The sequence below is a fragment of the Poecilia formosa genome, unplaced genomic scaffold (assembly GCF_000485575.1).
Source record: "Poecilia formosa unplaced genomic scaffold, Poecilia_formosa-5.1.2 Scaffold19, whole genome shotgun sequence".
Classification (NCBI taxonomy): domain Eukaryota; kingdom Metazoa; phylum Chordata; class Actinopteri; order Cyprinodontiformes; family Poeciliidae; genus Poecilia; species Poecilia formosa.
This window is the reverse complement of record NW_006799958.1, coordinates 3,785,859-3,809,504: the sequence shown is the minus strand read 5'-3', so window position 1 is coordinate 3,809,504 and position 23,646 is coordinate 3,785,859. Positions and strand designations below refer to the sequence as shown.

The 23,646-nt window shown below is 38.7% G+C and overlaps 2 protein-coding genes and 1 long non-coding RNA gene across 4 annotated transcripts in view; 1 reads left to right on the top strand and 2 right to left on the bottom strand.

Moving 5' to 3' along the window:
- Positions 1–1,078: 1,078 nt before the first annotated feature.
- On the bottom strand, positions 1,079–9,640 carry arl5a (ADP-ribosylation factor-like 5A). The gene is made up of 6 exons (XM_007547290.2): positions 9,263–9,640; positions 5,522–5,582; positions 5,238–5,385; positions 3,381–3,464; positions 1,859–2,010; positions 1,079–1,746 (listed from the first exon to the last, which is right to left on the bottom strand). Exons 1-6 carry the CDS (start codon positions 9,306–9,308, stop codon positions 1,698–1,700), a joined length of 540 nt encoding a protein of 179 aa, XP_007547352.1. The 5' UTR covers positions 9,309–9,640; the 3' UTR covers positions 1,079–1,697.
- Positions 9,641–9,751: 111 nt separating this feature from the next.
- Positions 9,752–23,646, bottom strand: part of cacnb4a (calcium channel, voltage-dependent, beta 4a subunit) — a 33,287-nt gene continuing 19,392 nt past the window's right edge. For both annotated transcript variants that reach the window (XM_007547287.2, XM_007547288.2), the window contains 12 exons: positions 23,117–23,236; positions 22,594–22,716; positions 21,754–21,881; positions 20,243–20,322; positions 20,046–20,065; positions 19,075–19,155; positions 16,308–16,366; positions 16,114–16,223; positions 15,828–15,979; positions 14,885–14,980; positions 14,578–14,754; positions 9,752–12,337 (listed from right to left, as the gene is read on the bottom strand). In XM_007547287.2, the coding sequence (XP_007547349.1) occupies positions 12,071–12,337; positions 14,578–14,754; positions 14,885–14,980; positions 15,828–15,979; positions 16,114–16,223; positions 16,308–16,366; positions 19,075–19,155; positions 20,046–20,065; positions 20,243–20,322; positions 21,754–21,881; positions 22,594–22,716; positions 23,117–23,236 (1,413 nt within the window). In that variant the 3' untranslated portion in view covers positions 9,752–12,070. The remainder of the gene's footprint in view (positions 12,338–14,577; positions 14,755–14,884; positions 14,981–15,827; positions 15,980–16,113; positions 16,224–16,307; positions 16,367–19,074; positions 19,156–20,045; positions 20,066–20,242; positions 20,323–21,753; positions 21,882–22,593; positions 22,717–23,116; positions 23,237–23,646) is intronic.
- LOC107835722 (uncharacterized) overlaps positions 18,051–23,646 on the top strand; it is a 23,744-nt gene continuing 18,148 nt past the window's right edge. Inside the window, exon 1 of the long non-coding RNA XR_001661533.1 lies at positions 18,051–18,062. This is a non-coding gene — a long non-coding RNA (uncharacterized LOC107835722). The remainder of the gene's footprint in view (positions 18,063–23,646) is intronic.

Genomic DNA, 23,646 nt, shown 5'->3' with positions numbered 1-23,646 from the left:
AGTTATTAGGAAGTTGTTTTTTTTACCTACTTCAACTTGAGCTAAAGTAGGCATCTTTACTATAGTAAACCAATGGATGGGTTGGATCAAACTATAGTTTGATCCAACCCATCCATTGGTTCTGTCAAGAGCTGCTCATCTCATCTGCCCATAAAACCTTTAAAACATCAATTTTCAGATTTCCTTGGAACTAATCTGGGTGTTTTCAGTCATCCTGACCTTGCTTATGTCTCTGAGTGCTGAATATCTTGTACTTCTGTTCAGTCCAGGCAGGTTGAAGTTCTGATATACGACAGCATGTTGTTCCTGGGAGCTTCCCATTTGATTCTTCAACACTGTTGACCATTTGTAACAAAACCTTTGCTGGTCATACACTAATATCTTTGAAAATGTCAAGAGTTTCCACAGTTTTCCCTTAGTCTTTAAACCTATAGCTGACAGAAACTGATAATTTTTCACACCTCAATTTAGGGTATTGATCTCCTTGGCCACCGCTCATACATTACACAAACACACACCACCTTACATCCAATAACTAGTAGAAGTTTATGTACAGCTCAGACTTTATTAAAATAAGTCTACTAATTGTGCAACAATGAAGTTATGTTACCAATTATTTGGTTAAAAAAGGAAGTAAATCACAGGTTGAATTAAAAATAAAATCTTAATGAAATAAAAAGTTGAATTTCTTTTAAGTCTTTTTGGATATCTTCACCAGAGATACTGTCTAATTGATATGGGTTTTATGTCTTCTTGGAAACATCCAGGGGTTTATTAGTACATTTCAAAGCTAACGCTAATCTCTTCAACCCTCGTTGTGTGTTCTCATTCTGACCCGATCCCCCTCCTCCTCCTCATGCATGGTTCACTCCGCTCCACTCCTCTGGTTGCTCATCACTCCCTAAAGAGTCAGGAAACATGAGCTCAGGCGACAGTCTGCCCCCTAAAGGGCAAAAAAAAAAAAGGCATAACCCCACAATTAATAGACCGAGATCAGATGCAAAAACCTTAACCCTTAAGAAATAGTTTGGCCTAAAAAAACAAACAAACAAACAAACAAAAAAAACAAAGAAGTTCACCCAAACAGATAAAAACACTTTATTTTAGTGAATTTTCATAGGGACTGACGGTAAGAGGGCATATTGTGACGTTTCACCCTCAATCAAGCAAGTTTCAGTCACCGTTGACCATCATCACTTGAACATTCTGCTGCAGGCACCAAGTTAAAGGAGAATACTGGACTGTAACACACAGGGAGGAGGGGCGATGAAAACCACCACAGCCAGTTTGGAAATACTGCAAGGCCACCGTGGGCTCGACTCATACAGCTGAAGAAAGAAGTCCACCTACAGCTCCAAGTCAGACACTTTGACTTTTTTTTTTTTGTCTGTTTCTGAGAAGGAAAACCGTGCAGGAATTTCACCTTAAATATTCTGTTTCTCTGTGTCCCTCTGGAAAAATAAAAAGTTTCTTTCCTTGATCCGAGTTAAATGTCTTTAGTCAAATAAATTATTACAGGAAAAACACAAGATCCCGCCAACTGTCTGTCCATGTCAGCTTCGAAGGAAATGATGTTGAGGAGAAGGCCGTCCCAACGACCGACCTCGTCGCATCCTTTAGTCTGGAGGCAGACAAAAAAAAGAAAAAGAGAAGAAATAGAACGGGCACGCTTGTAAACAAATTCATGAGGGTCGTCATCATCTCACACGGAGCCGTGACATCATCCACTCAAGACCTTGACACAACCTGGAGGCGACAGAGACGAGCCGGTTAGGATGAGCTTCATTATGAATGTTTTTATGTTTTTTTTCTCCCAGATAAAAACACAATGACAGAGTTCAGAAGATGTTGTTCTCACCCTTCCCCGGTGAGGGCACAACAGGCCTGGATGTGCCACTGGTGGTCTTTGACGGAGGTAAGTTGGAGGCTCTGGGAGATTTCAGCCACAGTCATGCAGCCTTTCACATCCTGCTTGTTCGCAAATATCAACAGACCTGCTTTTCGTAGATCCTGTGAAAGAAAAGGAATTATATTTTTTACTAGTTTCTTTTCTCTTTTTTTCTAAATCACAAAAAAGAACAAACATGCCTCGATAATTCAAAACTAGCAGAAAGGAATCATATTCTTATGTTTTCTTTCTAGCAAAGCAGAAATTAAACAACTTTCAGATGTTAAAACCTCGGAGGGTTTTGTAACTTCCTTTCTTTGTGTTTCGCCATTTAGATACAACACCAAACACAAGATGTTTAAGAAACTTTTTAACCAAATTTGTATTTATAAGCACAAATAAAGCAGAATAAAACTAATAACAAGGTGTACGCACACACATAAAACATAAATTAAAGGCTTAAACATGATTTCAATTTGAACACAGGAGCTCAAACTTCATCACAAGATGAAAATTTGGACTGATGTCAGATAATACTGCTGTTACGGGCGATAATTGATATTTACCAATACCATATGCATTTCCCTATACTTTGTGGACACTGTAAAAGTGACTTCACTACCTACATTACGTATTCAAACGGGAACAAGATGGAAATAAATATTTGGTCCAGTTTTAGTTATCGGATCGACACTGATATGTATAAAAAAAAGACTAACATTGCCTGATACCGATGTTAAAGCCGATATATCGTCTATCCCTCTATAAAACAAATCATAGAACAAAGACCATCCAATATGTATCATGTATTCACCATTATTTGGTTTTTATTGCTTAATCTACAAGTTTCAGCTAATCTCAAAAGCCCAAAGCTGATTCCTTTGTTCTTTTCATTTAACTGAGAAGGATATTCATACTTTTGCTTTACTTTCAACTGCACCTCAGCTGTAGGCGGCAAGTCAGAAAACGTTGCAAGAAAGTATTTCTTCAAGCTTTCAAGGATCTAAACTTATGTTCCTAAAGCATTTTAAGCCTTTCTAGACAAGATTATAGGCACTTAAAGTCAGAAAATAACTAAAAGGAGCCAGCAAAAAAATGAACAAAAACAAACATGACAACATTTAAATGTAACACCAGAGAAGAACATAATCTTTGGTGCTTTCTAATGTACAATAACAGACTCCAGAGATAAGAGCTGATGAGACAGTTCTCACTCTATAACCAGATCTGCTGGGTGTGAGTCACCAACAGTGACTCGGCTCAAATTACAAAGAAAAGCTCCAATCAAAGGAGATTAGGCACAAAACAAACAATAAATACCTCCATGAATATTGTTCTCACCCACCACGGCTGTATCATGTAGCATAAGCTAACAATGACAAGGGTCATGAGTTATTGTTTTCACACACATATATGAGTGTGTGCATGAAGCATCTTCAGTGGAAATGCGTCTAAACCTGCTGATTTATAAACATACATGATGATGACTCACTTCATGTGCCAGCATTCTGCAGAGCTCTTCTTTGGTCACTGAGATCCTCTCTCTGTCTGTGCTGTCAACCACAACGATGACAAACTGGACACAAAGGAGAGACAAACAGTCTATTAATAACAGAACTCTGCATCTTACATTTTCAAGAACAGAGACGCCACATAATCAGTCACACTCTCACTAGCCATCAACATTCGCAGTTATTTAGAAGTTAGTGTGAGAAGCCCCACACACACATCCTTTACACAAATAAAAATTCTTCTCACTGTTATTTTAACTTTTTTTTTTCTCTCATTGCAGACTTTATAAATGCAGGGTATTTTCTGTCCTGCTCAGTCAAGTTCACACTACATGATCTGAGTGTCTCAAAAAGGGTCAAAAAATAAAATTCATCATTTGTTCATGTTCATACATAAGCTAAAATTAATGAGTGGATATTGGAGAATCCAAATAACGCCATTTTGTAATAATGGTTCCTACAACATTACATAAAAGGCTGCCTTTTACGTAATGGTAAAATGGTATTTTCAAAATTTAATTTCCAGCTCTCTTCATGGCATTTTACACATTTGTATACACAATGTTTACGTTTTCTGTTTTATCCATATATTTCACCAGCGACGGAACAACACGATAAACATGTTAGGGTCTAACGCTGCCGTCTGTCCGAGAGACACTTTTTTGATGTTGCTGTCTTATAATAGAGAGTACACTAAATCTGGATTGAACTGATCTACAGCACAAACTGATTACTTTAGAAATTTTTCATACATTTTGTTTGTAAAAAGAAAAAAGCTTTAAGATTTCCTAGTTTAACTGCTTTAAGTCCAGATTAAAGCACAGACTCAAAGATGTGAGAGAAAAAAAAACGGTTAGCAATTTAAGTTTCTGCCACAGCGATAAATTACATCATTTTAATATGACATTAAGAACACAGTTTTTGTTAAATTAGAGGTCTAATTTTCAGATAATAAACAAAAAAGAAATGGGAACTTCATTTTCTATCTCCGTAACTTTTCTAAACTCCACATGAACTCTTTATGTGCACTTCAAAAATACAAAATCTTACCACGTAATTTTCTTCTAGTTTCTAGTGCAAATATTTTAGTACACTTGAAATAAGACAAACTAACTAAAAACTAAGCTTTCAGCAAGGAATGGGTGCTTTTCCAAATACACAATTCCTTAAAATTGATGAAAAAGTCCTAGTTCCAATAGCAGATAAATTAACTTGTAACATGGGAAAAATGTCTTGTTACAAGTGAAGTAATCTGAAAAATGAAACTTTTACTTTTAAGTAACTATGTACTTAAAACAAGACTCTATATCTTGCTGAAAAGTTACTTGTAATTTAGTTTTGTCTTATTTCAAGTGTACTAGGACATTTGGACTAGTAACTAGACCAAAAATACTTGGAAAGATTTTGTGTTTTTGCAGTGTGCCGTTATTTTTTACAGCATTTGACATCAGCTGAATAAATGAATGTTTCTTCAGCTGTAACCTGCAGAGATATGCAGCAAGTAAACTTACTAGAGACGTAATTCAGTCATTTGAATCAGCTGCGTCAAAGCGAGGAGACATGCAAGTACCGAATTTGGTTCTCAAATGTTTCCTTCAGTACAATGACAACCTGCTGCTTCTTCTTTATTTTTTTTTTTGCATAAACAAATTTTAAAAGGTGTTCGTAAATCTAGAGCTCCACTGCAAGCTGAGATAAAGCTTCCCCGAAAAAATACATCAGTACTTAGTGGAAAACAATAATCTAAAAATCTGTGCTTCATTTACATTTTCTGCTTTAGATTACATTTTTTTTCCCCCACAAACGGCAAGATAAAAGCAGCTGGGAACAACAACCACCTCTGTGTTGGTGTAGTACGTATTCCAGGACGACCTCAGAGACTCCTGGCCTCCGATGTCCCACATCAGAAAATGGGTGTTGTTGACCACAATTTCCTCCACGTTGCTTCCAATCGTAGGAGAAGTGTGCACCACCTCATTCATTGAGCTGCAGAATCACCCAAAGAATAACAGTTATCGAACACGAACACCAACGTGTCATATCTCAACAAATAAGCTTCGTATTTACTGAGAAAAAGCATGCATATTTAATGACTTTCATTGTAGCTTACGGTGTTACTTACAACTGGTAAAGAATGGTAGTCTTGCCTGCATTGTCCAGGCCAACAATAATGACTTTGTGCTCTGAAAAGCAGACAGGCAACATATCAAATAATGTGCAAACAACCATGAATTCATAATGTGGGTTTAGCGGCTGGGCATTGGCCACGTGTCTCTTACATAAACTCAGCAGATGAAAGCTGTGTTTTCTGACGTGGAAGCACACTTCCCCATTTTTTTTTTTTTTTTTTTAAGGTTTTGTTGCCCTACATTTGAAAGTAGTTTGAAAGAGGGTCATGAGAGAGGGGGAAGACACGCAGCAAATGTAGTCAGGCCAGGAATCGAACCTGCAACCGCCACCAAGAGGACCAGGGCCTCCATATGTGGGTTGTGCTTTGCCCCTGCGCCACCACAGCACCCACACTTCCCTTTTTGGGTCCTGGCTGAGATTTTGAAAACTGTGAACTCTTTTTAAAGTCACAGATCAATCACAGCAAAACTGCTCATGAGGGGACTGGAGCACAAATATTTACACGCAGATGAAATTATTATGGGGAAAGGTCCAAAGAACAGGTACCATGCTTAAAAAGAGAGAGAGAGAAAGCTTTCTCTGTTGATTAAGTAGCATCTGTTATGGCAAGAATAACAGTAATAATGAAAAAAAGTTCCTACATTTAGATCCTGTGACAAAAAAAAAAGAGGAACAAAAACCAGTTGGTTTTGTTCGTAATTGTCAAATGAGCAGAAACTGGAACATGACGGGAAAAGATAAAAGTCCCCATAAAATTATGATGTTCTCTTACTACACTTTCTGATGCGAGTCATATCTCTGAACTACGAGGCTGATTCAGTCACATTCAAGACCAGGTGGTATTAGATTTCTGTTATCTGCTCTTGATATTTGTGTATTTTTTAGCATATCAAAACAGAATCGTTCACAAACGTAAAATTGAACTTGAGACCTGTGAAAAAAAAAGATTATTTTCAGGAGTGTGGCACTGTGGCACATTTATACTCTTATTATTCACGACATTGTGACACCTGAGCATTTTACTACAGTAATTTGATTAAATTCCCATTACAAAGAATATCTACACAGTGTTTCCTTGCTAATCTACTCAACGGTGTTTCCACCGCTCGCCAACTCAGGTTATTAAATTCTCTCACTTTCAGCTTTGTTCCATGTGCAATAACCATTTGTTTATCTGTCTTTTTCTTGATTTGGTCATTTTCCTGTGCGTTTCTGTTTTTAACCTTTAAAAGACCCTGATTGAATCAAATTGGCTCCATGAAGATTGATAGATTTACTCTACTGAACACAACCTTCATGAACAAGTCAAAATGAAATTATAATGTTTAGGCAATGTTCAATGGCGGTACATTGGTCCTGTCATTCATTCAGGTGTTACTTTGACAGGTACAGCTGGCCCAACAGATTGTATGACTAATCTTTTTTTTTTTTTTTATGGAAACAGCCTTTAGAAGGCTTTTAAGGAATACACTACAGTCAAACTTCTACTGGACGACCTGATTCACTAAGACTCACTAACTTACAGGACCTGCAGCTAAATGCTTGGTATCAGATGCAATGGAAGGTTTGCAGGGATCTAAATCTTTATAAACAGAAGATAAAGGCATGTTTTATTAAACTCTTTGCATGAGTGTAACCCTAGTAATGCTGGCGGGAGGGGAGCTAATGCAGTCCACCAGCGGCCTGCTGTGTTCCTGAAAAACTTTAAAAGTTACAAAAATCTGAAGGTGCATGACCAGGCATCATAATTTGGAAACAGGCAGGTGGAAGGTTTTCACAGTTCAATGCATTAACTGCAAACCTAGCTTAATTGTTTTTGCCTGTCTCTGTGGTGTATACATGAAAAAACCCTATTTAAAATAAACGACACTTAGCCTGGTGGGGAGGCAATTAAAGCCTGGTGGGCCGCCAGGCTTGTCATACACTGGAATCAGCCCTGATATTGTTTTCTAAACAGACTAATACCAATTCAAAAATTTTATTTCTACTGCTTTTACTAATTCACATATGAAAAAAGTCTAAAAACTGCAACGTAAATCTGCTTCATTAGCTCACAAAATTAAAACAACTCACTTGTCATCTTAAGTTACCATTTGATGCAGTAATATAAAGATTCAAACTCTACTTGGTACAGTAAAAATGAGCAAAACTTCACTAAATCTGATTTGTTCAGCCTCCTTGTTCAAATGGGATCCTTATTCCGTTTTACGTCTCTTTGTAAAAGAAATGTGGCATCACTTGTCAAATTAACAGCATCTCATTCACTGGAACTATAAATTCAGTTCAAGTAAATCAGCACTGGATATTTTAGTACAAAACCCCAAAATGTCTCGTGTAAACATTTAAGCCTCCCTTATAGTCACTCAGAAAAATGAAGCTGCAGAGGCTTGAAAAACAACTCTGTGGGGAAGCTTATTTCAGAAAACCTTTGATCAACAAACAGTGTTTTGCTCAGACGAGGTTTGTGCGTACAGCTCGCTGCTCTGCCAGCTAAAGTGCAACTGGAAAAGAGACGGCAAAGAGTAAGAAAGGTCACGCAGGTGTGAAATTCTGCTGCTTGCAAACCGTTTGTATGAAGAAACTGTTAACATCTTTACATGTGGGCTTCATGGGGAGGATGTGAAGTCAACGGTAGCAATGATGAAGATATAACATTTTCAAACCCCTCTTCCATACTCACACAGATTTGAAAAATTTCAAAGCAAAAGAAAGATCCTAGCTATAAGGGTCTTTTTTTTTTTACTGATTCAAATCTTTAATTGTACAAACTAACCAAATACTATGTGGCAAACGTCACAAACACTGTTAAGACACATTTTTACCAAGATTCTCATCGGGATGCTTGTTTTTATTAAGCTTAGTCTAAATTATCTTCTGTCCCTTTAAACATCATATCTGGTACTAAAGCAGTCATTGTAGAGCACACTGGAACATTTCAGGGCTGCTTGGCAATACAAACTGAACAACAAAAGATTTAAATAAACCCTATGGCAGGAACTGATCTACATAAAATACAGAAAAGCTAAGGGATTATCAAGCAACAGCATTTTAGTTTTCATTAAATAATGCACCAGACGCATTAAACAGAGTTAGCTTCTGAAGGCATGTACTGAGAATAGCTGACAGTTTAAAATGGCACGACGGTGAGGGTCCAAATCAATAGATAAATAGTAATCTGTATTATAATAACATACTTCTGATAAGGTGACGAGCCAACAGTGGCAGAGCAAAGTCAATGTGATTCACCCATTGATCTTTACTTGCCCCGGTAATCATCTGCCGTGCACTGTAGAGTGCTCTGTTTGTGTACCCCCTCCTCTCCGCTCATAATGCCGGTGGCATCGGTTCAAACTCAACGGGATTCACGTTACAGGGGGTGTCGAAAAGACCTGTTTACCGATTCAAGCTCTCAAGACGTGGTTTCACTTACCTCCGCTCCCAAAAGCTGGGAGCATAAATAATACAGCACACAGCTAATCAACACCGAGCTAGTTAGGAAACAGTGCTCTTCGACAAATGAAAGCAAAACAGTGGATTTAAATGAGGGTGATTTTCCCCCACACGGTCACTTTAATCGTCATGACAAGAAACATTTCTACATTGTCATGCACATAAAGCTGGCTTCTTGGCTGCTGTGAGGGAACAGACCAGTGGGCCTTCTGCGACCAAAGAGGCCAATTAGCTTCCACGACTTCCCACAATTTCACATCCTCTACCAACCGAGCACTCTTACCTTGGTGATTGAAAAGCCTCCATAGCTTCGTAAATAGTATCCCCATGGCTAACGGTGAAGTTTGTTCGATGCCAGCTTTGGAAATATCGGCTACCACTTAGCTAGCTAGCATTGATGATATGTATTGCTATCAACTTGACCTAGCTAGCTAGCCTGGTAACTACACCGACAAATAGCTGTAAAAGTGTTTAACTACAACCTCCATGGTGGTATCGCCTAATATTACTTGAGAAGTCCCTTTCCAGAAGACATGATATGGAAATATGACGGCTAAGAACGAGAGAACCAAGACGAAAGTGGTAACCAGTATGGCTAAGTGGTTGATATCAGCTGGCTGTTCTGTTGTAAAGTGCGCTGAGCTGTCAAGTTGGCGCATGCGCACTATCACTCAGTTGCAATATAATATAATATAATATAATATAATATAATATAATATAATATAATGTAATATAATATAATATAATAAATATAAAAAGGATAAAACTACCATCCATACAACAGTGCAGTTTATTTCAATACAGTTGTAAAAGGACGATGCACACATACATTCTAATTAGTTTATCACTCTCTCACAACCAGTTTTCATATTTTTATGTTGGTGCTAAAACTATACTATTTGGAAAAAACAAAAACAAAAGATTTTACTCATTTATGACCCATAGAATGAAAATAACCGCTGCATGTTATAATACAAGGCTCAAGAGTATATCATTGTAAGATTATGCTCTATTTTTCCTGTGTTTATTGGCAGTGTACATTTAAATAAATAAGTAAGAAAAAAAAAAACGGAAAATCCATTACATTTAGCATGAAACAGCCTGCAACAGAAGTGAAATTCGGAAAGACATGAAAGTGGTTGATCACAATCCTCTGATTTTCCCTTAAATTGGTTATAAATGGTAATCAGCAGATCAGGTACTGAAAAACAAATTTTTTCTTCATTCGTTAGGCACATAAAAACTTGAAACCAGTCATTTTTCAAGTTGTAAACACATCAATAAATAGCATGTTCTTATAATTTGCTTTTTGTTTGGTAAAAAATCAGATAAAGACTAGCACGTAGTTCATATTATATTGAATTCAAGTCTACCACCTCTATCAAACAGGAAACAGGGAACTTTTTTTTCCTGTTTGGTTAAAGATAGTTACATGTAACTGTTAGTATTGGCTAGCAAAAGTTCTAATGGGTATAGAAAAGTCCTTCCTTTGTTCTGTAGTTTTCCATTTTTATCCAAGGATTTCTAACGGACGTTAAAATAATGTAAAAAGTTACACCTGAAAACAAAGACGACGGTCAGGATCAGCTTCTGCCCGGTGAACATTTTACAGTTATTATAAAACCTTTTAAAAAGAAATATTGATCTGAATTATATGCATTACCTTGAATTAAACCAATGGAATGTAATCAGATTTACCAAAAGTAGAATTTTTAGGTTTCTCTTCTGTCATTTTTGACAATATTTACACATGGAAGCCCTCAATATATCACAAACTAAAATCCACTCTTGTATTTTCATAATCATGCCTGGCTAAACTCAGACAAAAAAACAAAAACAAACTAAATGGACATCATAGCATTCCACTACAGCTACAGTGCCTTACAAAAGCATTCGTGTTACCACCGCACTCCTTAATGTATTGGATTTAAGGTGTTATGTGGTAAACCAACATAAAGTACCAGATCTTTTGGAATGAAAGGAGAATGATACATGCGCTTACATTTTGTTTTGATTGCAGCTTCAATCACGGGATCCAGATCAGGAGGCTGACATTTTTGCCTATTGAAGCTCAGTGAGATTACGTAGAAATAATCTCAGCTGGACTTTGACAGGACCACTTTAACACTAGACACCTAGCATACCTTCTGCATACTCCAATAGTTCTTTATTTCCCCCAAGATTGATGTTTTTTTTTTTTTTTTTTTTTTGCTTCCTCTTTAGCAAAAGAGGAAGCAAGAGGTGGTATATGCCGCCACCACCGTGTTTCATCCCAATTAAAACTTCAGCTGTGAATACTCTTGAAAGACACTGTATATTAAAATAATACACCCATAATTATCCAGACGGGTAAGATAACAAAACGCTACACTTCCGGGTCTTGGTGACCCCTCATTCCTGAGGTTTGGAGCTTTAAACATCTCTGTATTTGCGCAACTTTGCATACGACCGATTGAACAAAAATGGGAGTTCAGGGAAAGTAAAGAAGGGGATTCGGGAAGCTACTGGATGAACTTCGAAGAGGAAAATATATGTAATGTTGTAAACAATTAGCAAAAGACAAGAATTTTTTTGAACAAGTCGAAAACGTTAGCACACAAACGTATTATTAATGGCATATTTTTGCTTTCCTCATGTCTTAAGATACGTTCAAACAAGCACTCAGTTGCTGAGTTGCAGCCGAGTTGCTGTCTGGCACTGGCTTTGCAGCCCCCCACCTACATGCTACAGGGGCAGCCAGATGGCAGGGAAAGTGTAGAAGACCCCACTCTTTCACTTGCTAGTTGATTTAACTTACAAGCTACTTGTGTGACGCATTAAAACAAGCTAAACTTCCACCCTTCGTTTAAAACATAGTTCTTGTGCTACATGTCCACCCTCATATTCACGTCACAGCAAAGGCAGTTGTTTCTTCTTTTTATTATTATTATTAGGTTATAAATGTCCATTTGGCAACAACAACCAAGGTCAAAAGGGGGATATGAGGTACTACACAGACATAAGAGATAGTTCCAGTTCACATGACTGAAGTAGACTCATCAGGTCGCCACCGCCGCCTCAGCGATCGTGTTCGGCGCGGGCGACTATCGGCTCACAGCCTGTGCTTGGCGGAGTCCTGGCTGTAGCCTCCTGGGGATCCGCGGTTGCGGTGAGGCTTGTAAGAGTCCTGGTAGGGGTCTTGGTAGTCCTCCTCCATCAGCGGAGAGTGGTCCCTGCTCTGCTGTGAGCCCGACGACAGGCGGTTGCGGTTCTTCCGGGCCTGCTCGTTGTGATAGTTCTCGTCCGCGGGCATCAGATTGTGGCGCTCGACGGGGGAATGGTCGGTAGTCGTGTGGTTGCTGTTTCGATTCTTTTGGGCCTATTTGAGAGAGAAATATTATGAATGTGCAGTTTGTATGTATGCATACTGCATGAAAAAGCCACTTTCCTCACTGTCTGACTTTAACGCAGACCAAACTTGTCCTGTTTTAGGTTCGCTAGGATAACCAAAATTGCCGAACAAGTGAGAGAAAGAATATCCTTACCTTCCTAAAATGATGGAATAAGTCATTTTTTCCAAAAAGTTTTTATTTTTATTTTTATTTTTTAACTTAAATCATTTTTTTGGGGAAAAAAAAAAGAGATGGCGACCTCCTTTTTTTATTTCCCAAAAATAATTTCTGTAGTCAAAACTTGACTTAGGTCAATATTTTAGGAAGGTGACGAAATATATGCTTAGTACTTGGTAGAAATATCCTTTAAAAAGGCAGATGTTTGGGTATTCTTCCACAAACTTCTCTTCGCTTGAGTTTTGACCAATTGTCTTTATTTCATGGTATTCTTCAATTAAGTTCTTTGACGCCCTCACATTTTCACCACGTGTCTTCAGTATGATTGTTTGAATAGATGAAGGTTGCACCATCTTGAAATTGTAATCAAGTCGAAACCAGACTCAGTGAGGTCCACTATTCTCTTCCTGATTGTTTTCTTTCCCTTATGATGTCACACCAGGAAGCAGTGTGTTTTAAATAAATCCCCAGCTGTGTCTCCATTTAACTCCAATGTTGTGAGTCAGATCCTTACAAAGCCGCGACATTTGAAGGAAGATTGTGAAGCAATGAAAACAAGACTAGAGAGGACTGTTGCATGAAACAAAGCATTCAATCTTATCCCAAAGAAAACTGTGAAAAGAATAAAATAATTTCTAGATGGTTTAACTTCTAAAATCAGAGGCACACGCAAAGCAGAACAGACTGAAAGTAGAGCGGGTCTTAGTAAGAGTAGCTGGATATCTGCCAGTGTTGTAAGTCAAATTCCAATCTGACGTGAAGAGATCCGGAAAATGTTGCCGGATGACTTGAAGCCAAACATGCATTCCTTAAACGTGAAAACAAAGGCCTGTGACTCACAGAGCACAAAAAAGAAAAACAATAACTTTTGGTTGAATGGAAAAAAAACAAAAAAAAAAGTGTCTGATGTGATGATTTGAAACGTGTGGCTAACAAATCAAAACACACAGCGAGTCTGGTAAAGAACTCTAAACATCAATTCAAAAACTTTTATAAGTAGCAAAAGAAACTTAAGTAACAGAAGGGAAAATTTCGGGTCCATAGCAGATTCCTTGGTTTGCTGTTGCAGGAAGCAACATGAAACTTTCTGCAGCGTTTGTATCATGATGAGCATCATATGAGGAGTGGCTGGTAGGCGGAGCCAAAAACCAATCCTCTACCTCGCAAAGGTATTCACACCTCTTAACCTTTTCCATATTTTCGTCTTTTTGCAATGACAAACATCAGTGTATTTCACTAAAATTTTTGAGGCAAATAACAATGGCCTGACTGTGTCTGCAAAGTGCGATGCACATCGTGTTTCCATCACGAGGCTCAAGAAACAAACCGGGCATGTCAGGGAGAAAGCTGTGGAGAAGTTTAAAGGAGGGTTATCACAATATCACAAACTCTGACCTTTTTCACCAGGCACAGTTTACATCATCAAAAGAAAGATAGCAGCAAAGAAGTAGACAACAGACTTGTGGGAGGTATATTGCATGGATGTATTCCCTGAGCATGGAGAGGTTAGAACTGATTGCAGTGCTATTCTTTTAAAGAAACATGGACAAAAATCTTAGTCTTGTGGATACATCCAAAGACCTGTGGCTTTAACTCAAGTGAAAGGTTATTCCACAAAGTATTGATTTGAATGCACTCAATACTTCTCAGATTTTTCTTAGAAAAGAATAAAAATACAAAAAAATCAGGCGCCATGTTCCTTTTACTTCACGATTATGCTCCACTTTGTGTTGCACTTTCACAGAAAACACCAACAAAAAACACTGAAGTTTATGTTTGTGGCAAGACTTGAAAAAAATTAAGGTATATGAAAACATTTTTCAAAGCTTTAAAAGACACGGGTGAATAATAAAGTGTTTGATCTGAGTTTTATGGTTAAGCTTGATATGAATGGTTTGATATTTTGACGGGTCAAAATGGCAAAAAAAAAAGAAGATAACTACAAAACTTTGAAGAACAGTTCAATATTCAATTACATGTAAAGAAAGGTGAAAATGAATTGAAAATAAACGAACGAAAACAAGCAAACAGAACCCAACTCTGTGTTCACCTGGATGGCAGCCGGATACGGGGAGAGAGCAGTGGAGCCCAGATTGCGTCCCAGCAGGGGGTTGAGCGGCGTGCTAAGTGAAGTGTGAGTAGCGCGCCAGTACGCCTCCAGGTATTCAGACAGGTGTTCGCAGGCATCTTCAAGCTGGTTCTCATCCAAAATGATGTCAAACATCTCCTGGGATTGGGGAGGGGAAAAAAGGGGGAAGGAGAGCCGGGAAAAGTTACTGGAGTTTGCAAATTTCGTCACTCGTGGCTGCAGAGATAAAACTAATAACAGCATTGGAGAGTGCTTAAAGTTTACTCACAGATGGACACTGGGCTAGTTTTTCTGCTGCAACAAGCTGCACGTTCAAGTGTTTGCTTTGGGACTTCCCTCGTGATTTGATCAGACGCTGCAAGACCTGTCAACACATTTAAAGGCAGAGAACTCAGTTAAATGTCTCCAAATATGGAGTACGTACAGCTATAAAAAATTCATGCTTGTCATTAGAATACTGTTTTTTTTTCTTAGTAATTTTTATGCCTTTCAAAAGTATTAACACTTTTTGAACTTTTCCACGTTTTGTCACATTCCAACCAAAAACTTTGATCAGTTTGATCAAGGATTTTATGTGTTAAGCTAATGCAGAGTAACACATACGCTTGAATTGGAAACAGCATTTTCAAAATGTCCACCACTAATCAGAACTAAGCAAACCTCTACCACATGATGAAATAAGATGGTAAAATTGTATAGTAATGTTAGTGTCAGTAGGTTGTGTTGATGACTTTAGTTCACAATAGAAAATTAGGTTATTCGCGTAAGATTAGCATATCAGCTGCTATGTGTTAGCATATCAGCTGCTATGTGTTAGCATATCAGCTGCTATGTGGATAGCAAAAGCTAGCTAGCCACGTACACACAAAACTACAAAACATTTCAAAAGTGTGGCATGCATTTGAATTTAGTTGCCTTTATCTTGTTACCCCTAAATAAAACTCTATGTATCCGATTGGCTACAAATTACTCTGAACACTATCCCCATAACGAAGCATGGTGGTGGCAGCATCAGGCTGTGGAGATTTTAAAAAATTAAATAAATAAATCTGAGAACTGTTAGGTCGTAGTTTGTGTTTTGTTTTACTCTGTGTCGGTTTGTCGCGTAAAACACCAAATAATATCTGCCGGTTTTAACTTAAATATAAAAAAGTTGAAGTGCTCTTAACTCCAAGGCAGTGAACTTTTACATATTTTGCTTTCAGCCTTACCTTAGGAGATGACACCTTAACATGGACAATAATGGGAGCTAATGAGGTCTTGATAAGCTGTGCTGGGTGATTAATGGTGTCTGCATCCAACACCACCAGCTGTAGCGATCTGGCCAACTCAAAGATCCTTTCTATTTCACTCTGGACCTCAGCTGCAAGAAAACAAAGACACACAGCAGGGCGACTGTGAACAAGCAGCTGCATGAGACTGAACGCGAGACTTTAATCTGCTCACACGCACACGAGACATGCACATCATTGAGTGAGACAGTTCCTGTAGCTTTACCGAGGCTGGAGCGGGTGTTGGACCTCTCAATGATGGCTCGTTTACTGGGGTTGTTAAGTACTGACCTCTTGGCCAACGATATATCGGCGGTGACCCTAGTGATGGATATCCTGCAACGAGGCATACACATGAGTGAGCACTGGCAGCCTGGCGGCGGCCTAACGAGGGACAGTTTGTTAACGCTGGCCGCTCACCTTCCATCGAACCTGTGCTTCAGGAAGTCAAACAGCGCTTTCTGCATCATATCCGTCACCTACAGCCACGAGTCAGAGAGACGGAAGAGGAAGTAGTGAAAAGACTGAAAGAGAAAACGGCCGTGGTGTTCAATACTGCCAGACCTTACAGGTTTCTTCTGTCCTGACATTTTTTTGTCATGCAAAAATTTTAGATTGTCGAACAAGCTTTCACGTCAGAGATAAGTTTTCAAATGAGGATTTTATTAACCCTCTAAGTACGCAAAGTTATCTGACGTCGTCAAAGAGCAACCTATGAATGATACCCAGTGGGTAATGAAATAAAGACTTGAAATAAAATATTCTGCCAACCTATGAATCGAAAGGGAAACATTTTGAAAGTCCCACTGGTGGTAGTAAAACGTCCAAGGTTGCTATGTTTCTTCAGTACTAGGATGACTTGATGTAGTCATGAACTTTACTCTCTACCAGACAACTGGGAAAGAGAATGCCAGATTCAGATCACTTGTTAATCCAAAGCACACATGGAAGTCCCTCTCTAAATGGATGCACACAAATATTTTTGACTAGCCTCGCATGTATATCAAACGAGGATGATGTGACTTCACCCAAAAAGTCCGTTCATGCTTAAAAATGCCTCCAATGTGGCTGAATTAAAACTAAAGTGAGCCAAAAATTCCCTCACAATGATGTAAAACATTAATGGAGTGTTATAAGCTAACTCTTAAAAAGGGTCTGGTTGTTTTGGATACCCTTTTACGCCCCCCCAAAAAACAAAACATAATTTGCTTTCTGTATTTACTCTGGTCATGTTTGTCTGATTGCAATGTATGAAATCATCTGACATATTTTAGAAGGGACAAAAATCGCAACAGACGAAACATTTCAATGCCTTCTCATAGAGCAAGAAATCGTTACACAGTAATGTCTATAAAAGCTCAAAATACTCATGCTACCACACATGTACTATGTTAAAATGCAGCAGAAAATGGACAGAAGGATCCTATTACTCCTTGCAGCGCACTTCCCAGTGAACCAGATCTTTGCATTACACACTCCACTGAGCCGGAGCCTCCGATATGGAAAGCGTTTTGAAGAAACTGCAGCAAGGGCACCATACAGGTGAGTAACTGGAGCAGTAACACTGCAACTTTTAATTTAACCTTTGCTGACGGATATAAGTGCCGTTTGACGGCGTGGTTTGGATTAAAACCTCAAACTCAAGGTTAAATAATCGACAATCAAATGGAGGAAAAAGAACCACAGAGAAGCTCTACTGGTGGCAGGTTCTTCCAAATGCTAACGCTTCATTTAGAGTTTAAAAGATAGCGGTAGACAGCTAAGTAATGTAATTAAGAATGAGACGAGTCCGTTGAGTATTAAACATATTTTCATTTACATTAAAACAGCTTGGTTATTCTATTGAGACTGAGGTTTTGTAGAATGGATTGAAACAACTGGTTGAACATTACGACCCAGTTTGTCGGGTTAGAGTAGAGAGCAGTTCGGTCTCTTCAGAGTCCGCCATTTTGAACCACGCAGCCTAATCAGAACTAACCACCAATAAGATGATAAAACAGTGCTGCTAGTAGGTTGTGTTAATGAACTTTAGTTCACACTAGAACCTCAGTTTATTCACTTACGATTAGCGTATTAGCTGCTACGTAGCTAGCGGAAGCTAGCTAGCTATGTTCACACTTTCACATAAAACACAGTTTTCAAGAAAAAGTAAGAACATTTTGTTTGGTTGATTAAGTGGCCATACACACATTTCCTTACTTTCTTGAAATGTTTGTCGTAAAAGAAACTGTGTGATATAGAGAAAGAAAAACTAAAGGGCAACTCAGATAAATAGTGAAATAAAGATATATGTTTTTGTACCAGAGAATTACCCCTAAACATAAAAAATAAGCTTTCTGGTGTGTGTGTGTGTGTGTGTGTGTGTGATATGTGAATCAAAGCAGACAACACTGTTTCTGCCTTTGCCAAATCTTTAATTTGAATAAGTCAAATAAGCTCGATTTCATTGTGTCTTGATGTTGTTTGTGATGGAGCATGGAGCACTTGCATGTGCGCTGACTGACAGTGTAGCTGCACATCTGTACTTTTATTAGATTGCTTGTGATCCTGCAGCTCTTATGTCCTCAGAGAAGAGTTTACAGCCACAGAAGGTCAACTGTATCATTTTAACAGGAGGCTGACGCACCACACAAATCTCCTTTTCACCGTCACCTACTCAACCAGCAAAAATAACAGCTACAGCAACAAATCCACGTTTTGTCTGCTCTACCTTTGCTTCAGGGAAACAAAACCAACAGCAACAGACGCCCGGCGTGAAAAGGATTTAGGATTTTTTAATGTTTTTTGTTTCTTTTTCGCCGTCCCACACACTTCATTTCAAAGCGCGGTTCACATTATTCTGTGTTTCTAATTTCGATCCGTGCTCCACTTTTTCAGACTGATGCGGTTTACCCAGAAGGTTGTTGCCAAGGCAACGCCGGGACGGGAGGCGAGGAGCGTGATTCCATGACAACTGACTTCAGCGCCCCCCGTCACCTTTCTGGGTTTGCATTTCCGACCGATAATAAGTGAGGAGATTTGATTTTTAATGTCGTGTTTGTGAGAGCCGACGAACAAAAAGTCATCACTGCACGCAGCGGCGTAGAGTTACACTGTTTGAGAGGAAAACTGGTTGAGAAATAAAAGTACTCCAGTTTATGATGTGAGAATTACCAATAAAAAAGAAAAGAAAGAGGTTGAGACTTGCCTCGTAGCCTTTCAGGGACGGACCTACCAGGACCACCGGCCTCATGGACGGAACCACGTCGTACGGCGGGACGTGTTCAGCCTGGAGAGGTGACAGCACACACAGCTACAGTCACATCGCATGAGTGTCACTCAAGCTTTCCAACTCACTCTCCAATATGTTTAGCAGCAAGTGGCTGTTTTATGTATCGCTCCACTGAAACCAAACAATTGGGAGGAATGTTGACGTTGATTTAGTTTCAGCATAAAGCCTCGTAAAAGTCAGTCAACTCAAAAACATTTTCCTTAGATATATTCATGGCTCAGTCAACCTCCAAAGCTCAAAGTTCAATTTAAAACTAAATATTAAATAACGAGATTAAAAATTATTATAAATATGTAGGAGTTATCCATCCAGTCTGACTGAATTGGAGCTACTTTGTGAAAAAGAATTTGCAAAGTCGTCAGTCTCCAGATCTGAAAACCTAGAATATAGAGCCATAATACAACCGCAGCGATCGGCGAATTATTCACTCTGGATAGATTTTCAATGTGCATTTTTCTTTTAGAATTTGTGCAAAAATGTTAAAACAGTGTATTATTCCCCCTACCACCACCTTATTTACAGATATGCATAACTATGTGTTTGTATATTGCTTAAAATCCAACTAGAACACAAGTTCACTTATAACATATTCTTGGGAAAAAAGCACACAATTTCAGAGGGGAGTTTTCATGTTTCCTCTGTGCGTGTGTGTTTTTTCTCTAGACCTTGGTTTTCTCCTATAGTCCAAAAACATGCAACATACGTGCTGCCCTTAAATAAGAGTGTGTGTGTTCACGGCTATTTGGTCTGGCAACCTGACCTTCCAGTTATTAAGCATAAAGTTATGATTAAGAAGGTAACAAACACATTGAAGGCTGTTAGGTGGAACTACATAATTATTATTTTGTTTATATAACAGAAATGTTTAGGAAATCAATCACACTTACCACTTTTTGTTTTTGCTTTCCTGAAATTAAAAGTGGCAAAAGAAAATGCAATGAAGTGCACTGCAAAAATTTCTTCATTGTAGTCATAAGAAAAAAAGGAACACAATCAAAGCAATACAGAGGCAATAAAATTCAGTTTTGAAAAGATAATGATCTTTTCTCCCCCTCAAAATCAATAGAGTATGTATGGGAGTCACCTGCTGAGTTTGGGTTTGGTTTGAACGTCCCTGACACCATTTCTCCCAGACTGGAGGAGGAATTTGCACTGGATTTGCTGCTGCAGTGATTAAAGTAAAGAGGAAAGAGCAAAGAATCTGATAAATCTGAAGTTCTGTGTTGCATCTGTTAAAAAAACAAACAAACAATGCAATTAGGGCGCATTTAAATCATACAAAGAAATCTCAACTTAATGTACCCACGTTTAATTCTACATGGAAATTGAAATAAATAAAAAAAAAACAGGCAAAATGAAAGTGTTCAATCAATGTGAAACGTCATTGTAAAGACTGGTAAATAAATAATATACATAACTAAATAAAAATAAAGATTAGATTAATCACCGCATGAGTCAACAGTCCTGGCTGTTCACGGCTGAACACCGGGGGAGTTCATTAAGCGAACCGAACTCTATTTTTTGCAACAAAAGACTCACAAAAGCAAAACGGTCTGAGCTGCCAGGTCTTTAATCTGGCAGCGTCGTCTCAGCATCACTAATCATCTTGTTGGTGAAAACCCAACAGTCCCATCTGATGGAAAATTTTGCGATGGCTGCAGTCCAGAAACACCTCGGCGAGGCTGGACCACACGGCGCAGCCTGGCGGCTGTCCAGCCGACTTCTTCCTTATGTGTTTGTTTCACTGCCAGCCTGGGCTGCTCGTCCCCGAAGTGTTTCTCTCCTAAACACAAACCCACAACACCCTGCCCTTCCTTCAGACTCTCCGTACCCCTGGTAGCGCAGCATACTACTGTGAAAATTATTCAAGTGTGGGAGAAAAATGGACGTATGTTTTCCATATTTCCAAGTTAGCCACTTGAATTTAAGGATGACGGCCATATTCTTCAAGATGGCTGCCGTTTTTGAGCCTTTGAAACCGATTATTAATGTCACCTATTTCCCATTTTCATGTCTTGGTTGTCCTAATGGTTAGCATTAGCTTCAGCTAACATTTTTTATTACGTGCTTAGCAGTTTAGTGTCAGCTGAGCTAAGATTTTAGTTTAGTGAACCTAACTTTTCGGTTAGCAATAACTAGCTATTGGTGATTTTAGTTTATTGCAACCATGGTGGCCATTTTGAAAAATGTAAACCAGAAAATATGACTTCTATCATTCAAAACATGTAGGCTAAAAACAAATACATTCGTCTAATTGGTGATTTAGTGCAAAAGTTAATTTTAATATAATAACCGTCTTGAAAAGTCAAATGATTATCAGTAAATATGATTTTTATGGGTCCAGTTTGACACCAGGTGTATTCATCTGTGATAAATAGTGGCAAAATAAACTTTCTTTAATGAACATGGCAGACATCTTGAAATTTGGAGTAGCTAATAATTATTTTTTTCAAAACAGCAAGCTCTAGGAAACATCTGTGCCAAAATTGGTTCTTTTTTGCTGAAATGCTCAATCATCTGCTGCAGTAATTGCTACCTGTCGACCTTTAGGTCATCTGCTGCCACTCCTGACGTCTCCACCCGTCCGATGCTCACCTGTGGAAGCGTCCTCGCTTCTGCTCCTGCTGCAGCCGGATGTTTTCCAGCTTCAGCGGGCTGGGAATGAAGCCGATGTCGCAGCCTTCTTTCACCAGGCGGCCGATCCACCAGTCGTTGTTGTACTTCTGCGAAACAAAAGGGGGAAAATAAGCTGGAAAAAAACACAAAACTTTCAAGATTATGTTTCAGTTTTCATTCAGAGAAAGAGAAAGAGGTATATACACCTTTATTTACATTAAAAAAAGAGAGGAAAATTGAACAAAACTTAATTTTTTTAAATGAAAATACAATATTTGGGTCCATTTGGGTCTAGCTGATAGCTGCATCATTGTCAAATTGCCTCTAGATGATTGAAACTTTCTAGCTTTCTCAGTGTTTAAAGCCTTTTGTTGTTGTTTTATGATCTGACGCTGTTTTAAACACCTCCACAGCTTTATCCATGAGCTTTCTGTGCGTTTCTATGTCCTCCTAATGCTGTTTGTTTCTACTATTCTCCTCACATTTGACAATTGTGAATTTTTTTTGTTAGCATATTACATGACATCCAGATAAAATGTAGTTCACTGGATATGAACACTCCTGCAAGACAGTGAAATTTGGATTTCAGTCCCATATTTTTTAGAATTGGGCGTACTACGGTGTTTTTGTGCAAGGAGGAAAAAACGCAGGTGTTCAAATATCCATATCCTTATTTTATGAACATAGCAGCTTTAATAAAAGCCTTGCACAAAACTCATAACCAAACAATTATAAAAGTACTGTTTGGTTGAAAACGTTACAGTTTGGAACAAGTTCAGCGGTCCGCAGGTGAAGCGATAAACTGCGCGTATCGTGAACCTCTTTGATGTGGAGGAAGTCCTTGGCGTCAAACGTGACGGCGCTGCCGGGGACAGGAACGTCCTCCTCCAGCGCTCCGCAGTAGCTCACATTGGTCCTCACGGCAAATGCCACTGCTTTACTCTGTAAAAGGAAATAAAAGTTAATTATCGTCAAATTTGGCTCTCTTTCCAAGGCCAGAAAGCTTGTTTAACACAGAAATAAATCACAGTTTGTAATAACTGCTGTTGTTTAGACTTCTTTGGGTGAGTGTGACTGAAACTGATTTTGCAGGAACACAATGACTTTTTAAAATCATTTAATTAAAACAGGACTGAATCCTGAAGTCACTGAATTCATCCAAAACATTTTAAATTTGAATTTCATACAAACTAAAGGCATAGAGGGGACACGTTCTCCATCTCTTCTTCTAAAACTGTAAAAGTCTGAACATTTGTAAGGATCTACCAGACCTGCTGCCCCGGCCTGCAGGAGTTTCATATAAAACTTGATTGCCTTGTGAAAAATCCCCATTGAAACTAACCTTTGCCCTCTCGAGCTGAACGGTGGCCTGCTGCTCCCTCTCCTGTCGGCCGCCCTCCTTCTCCTCCTCCAGGGACACGTCTGAGTCAGACGGTCGGCTTGTGTAGGAATCAGCTGAGCCCTGCAGAGCAAGCAGGGAAAGAAAGTAACACCCACCTGTAACTAGACGCATTCAGAGGTAAATAATAAATAATAATAATAATAACAGTGTACGAGCACTATAAAAGTGATGCAGATTGACCTAGAGAAGGTAAGTATTGTGCAGCTGTGACAAAAGTGTTCGCCTGCAAACAGACGCATGACCCGACAAGAACCTGTTAATGAAATGAGCGCAGAGACAGAGCAATGAGTGGGAGTGTTGGTGTGTTTGTCGTTTTTCATGGCTGGTTTGTGTTATTTCTCCTGTGGGATCAGAAGAAGACGGATGATAAATCGTCTGAACTGAAAGATTCAGACACTTTTATTTTTCTGAACATAAAATCCCCTCCGCCAAGGGAATTATTATTTTTTTTTTTTTGCTTTATAGAGTAA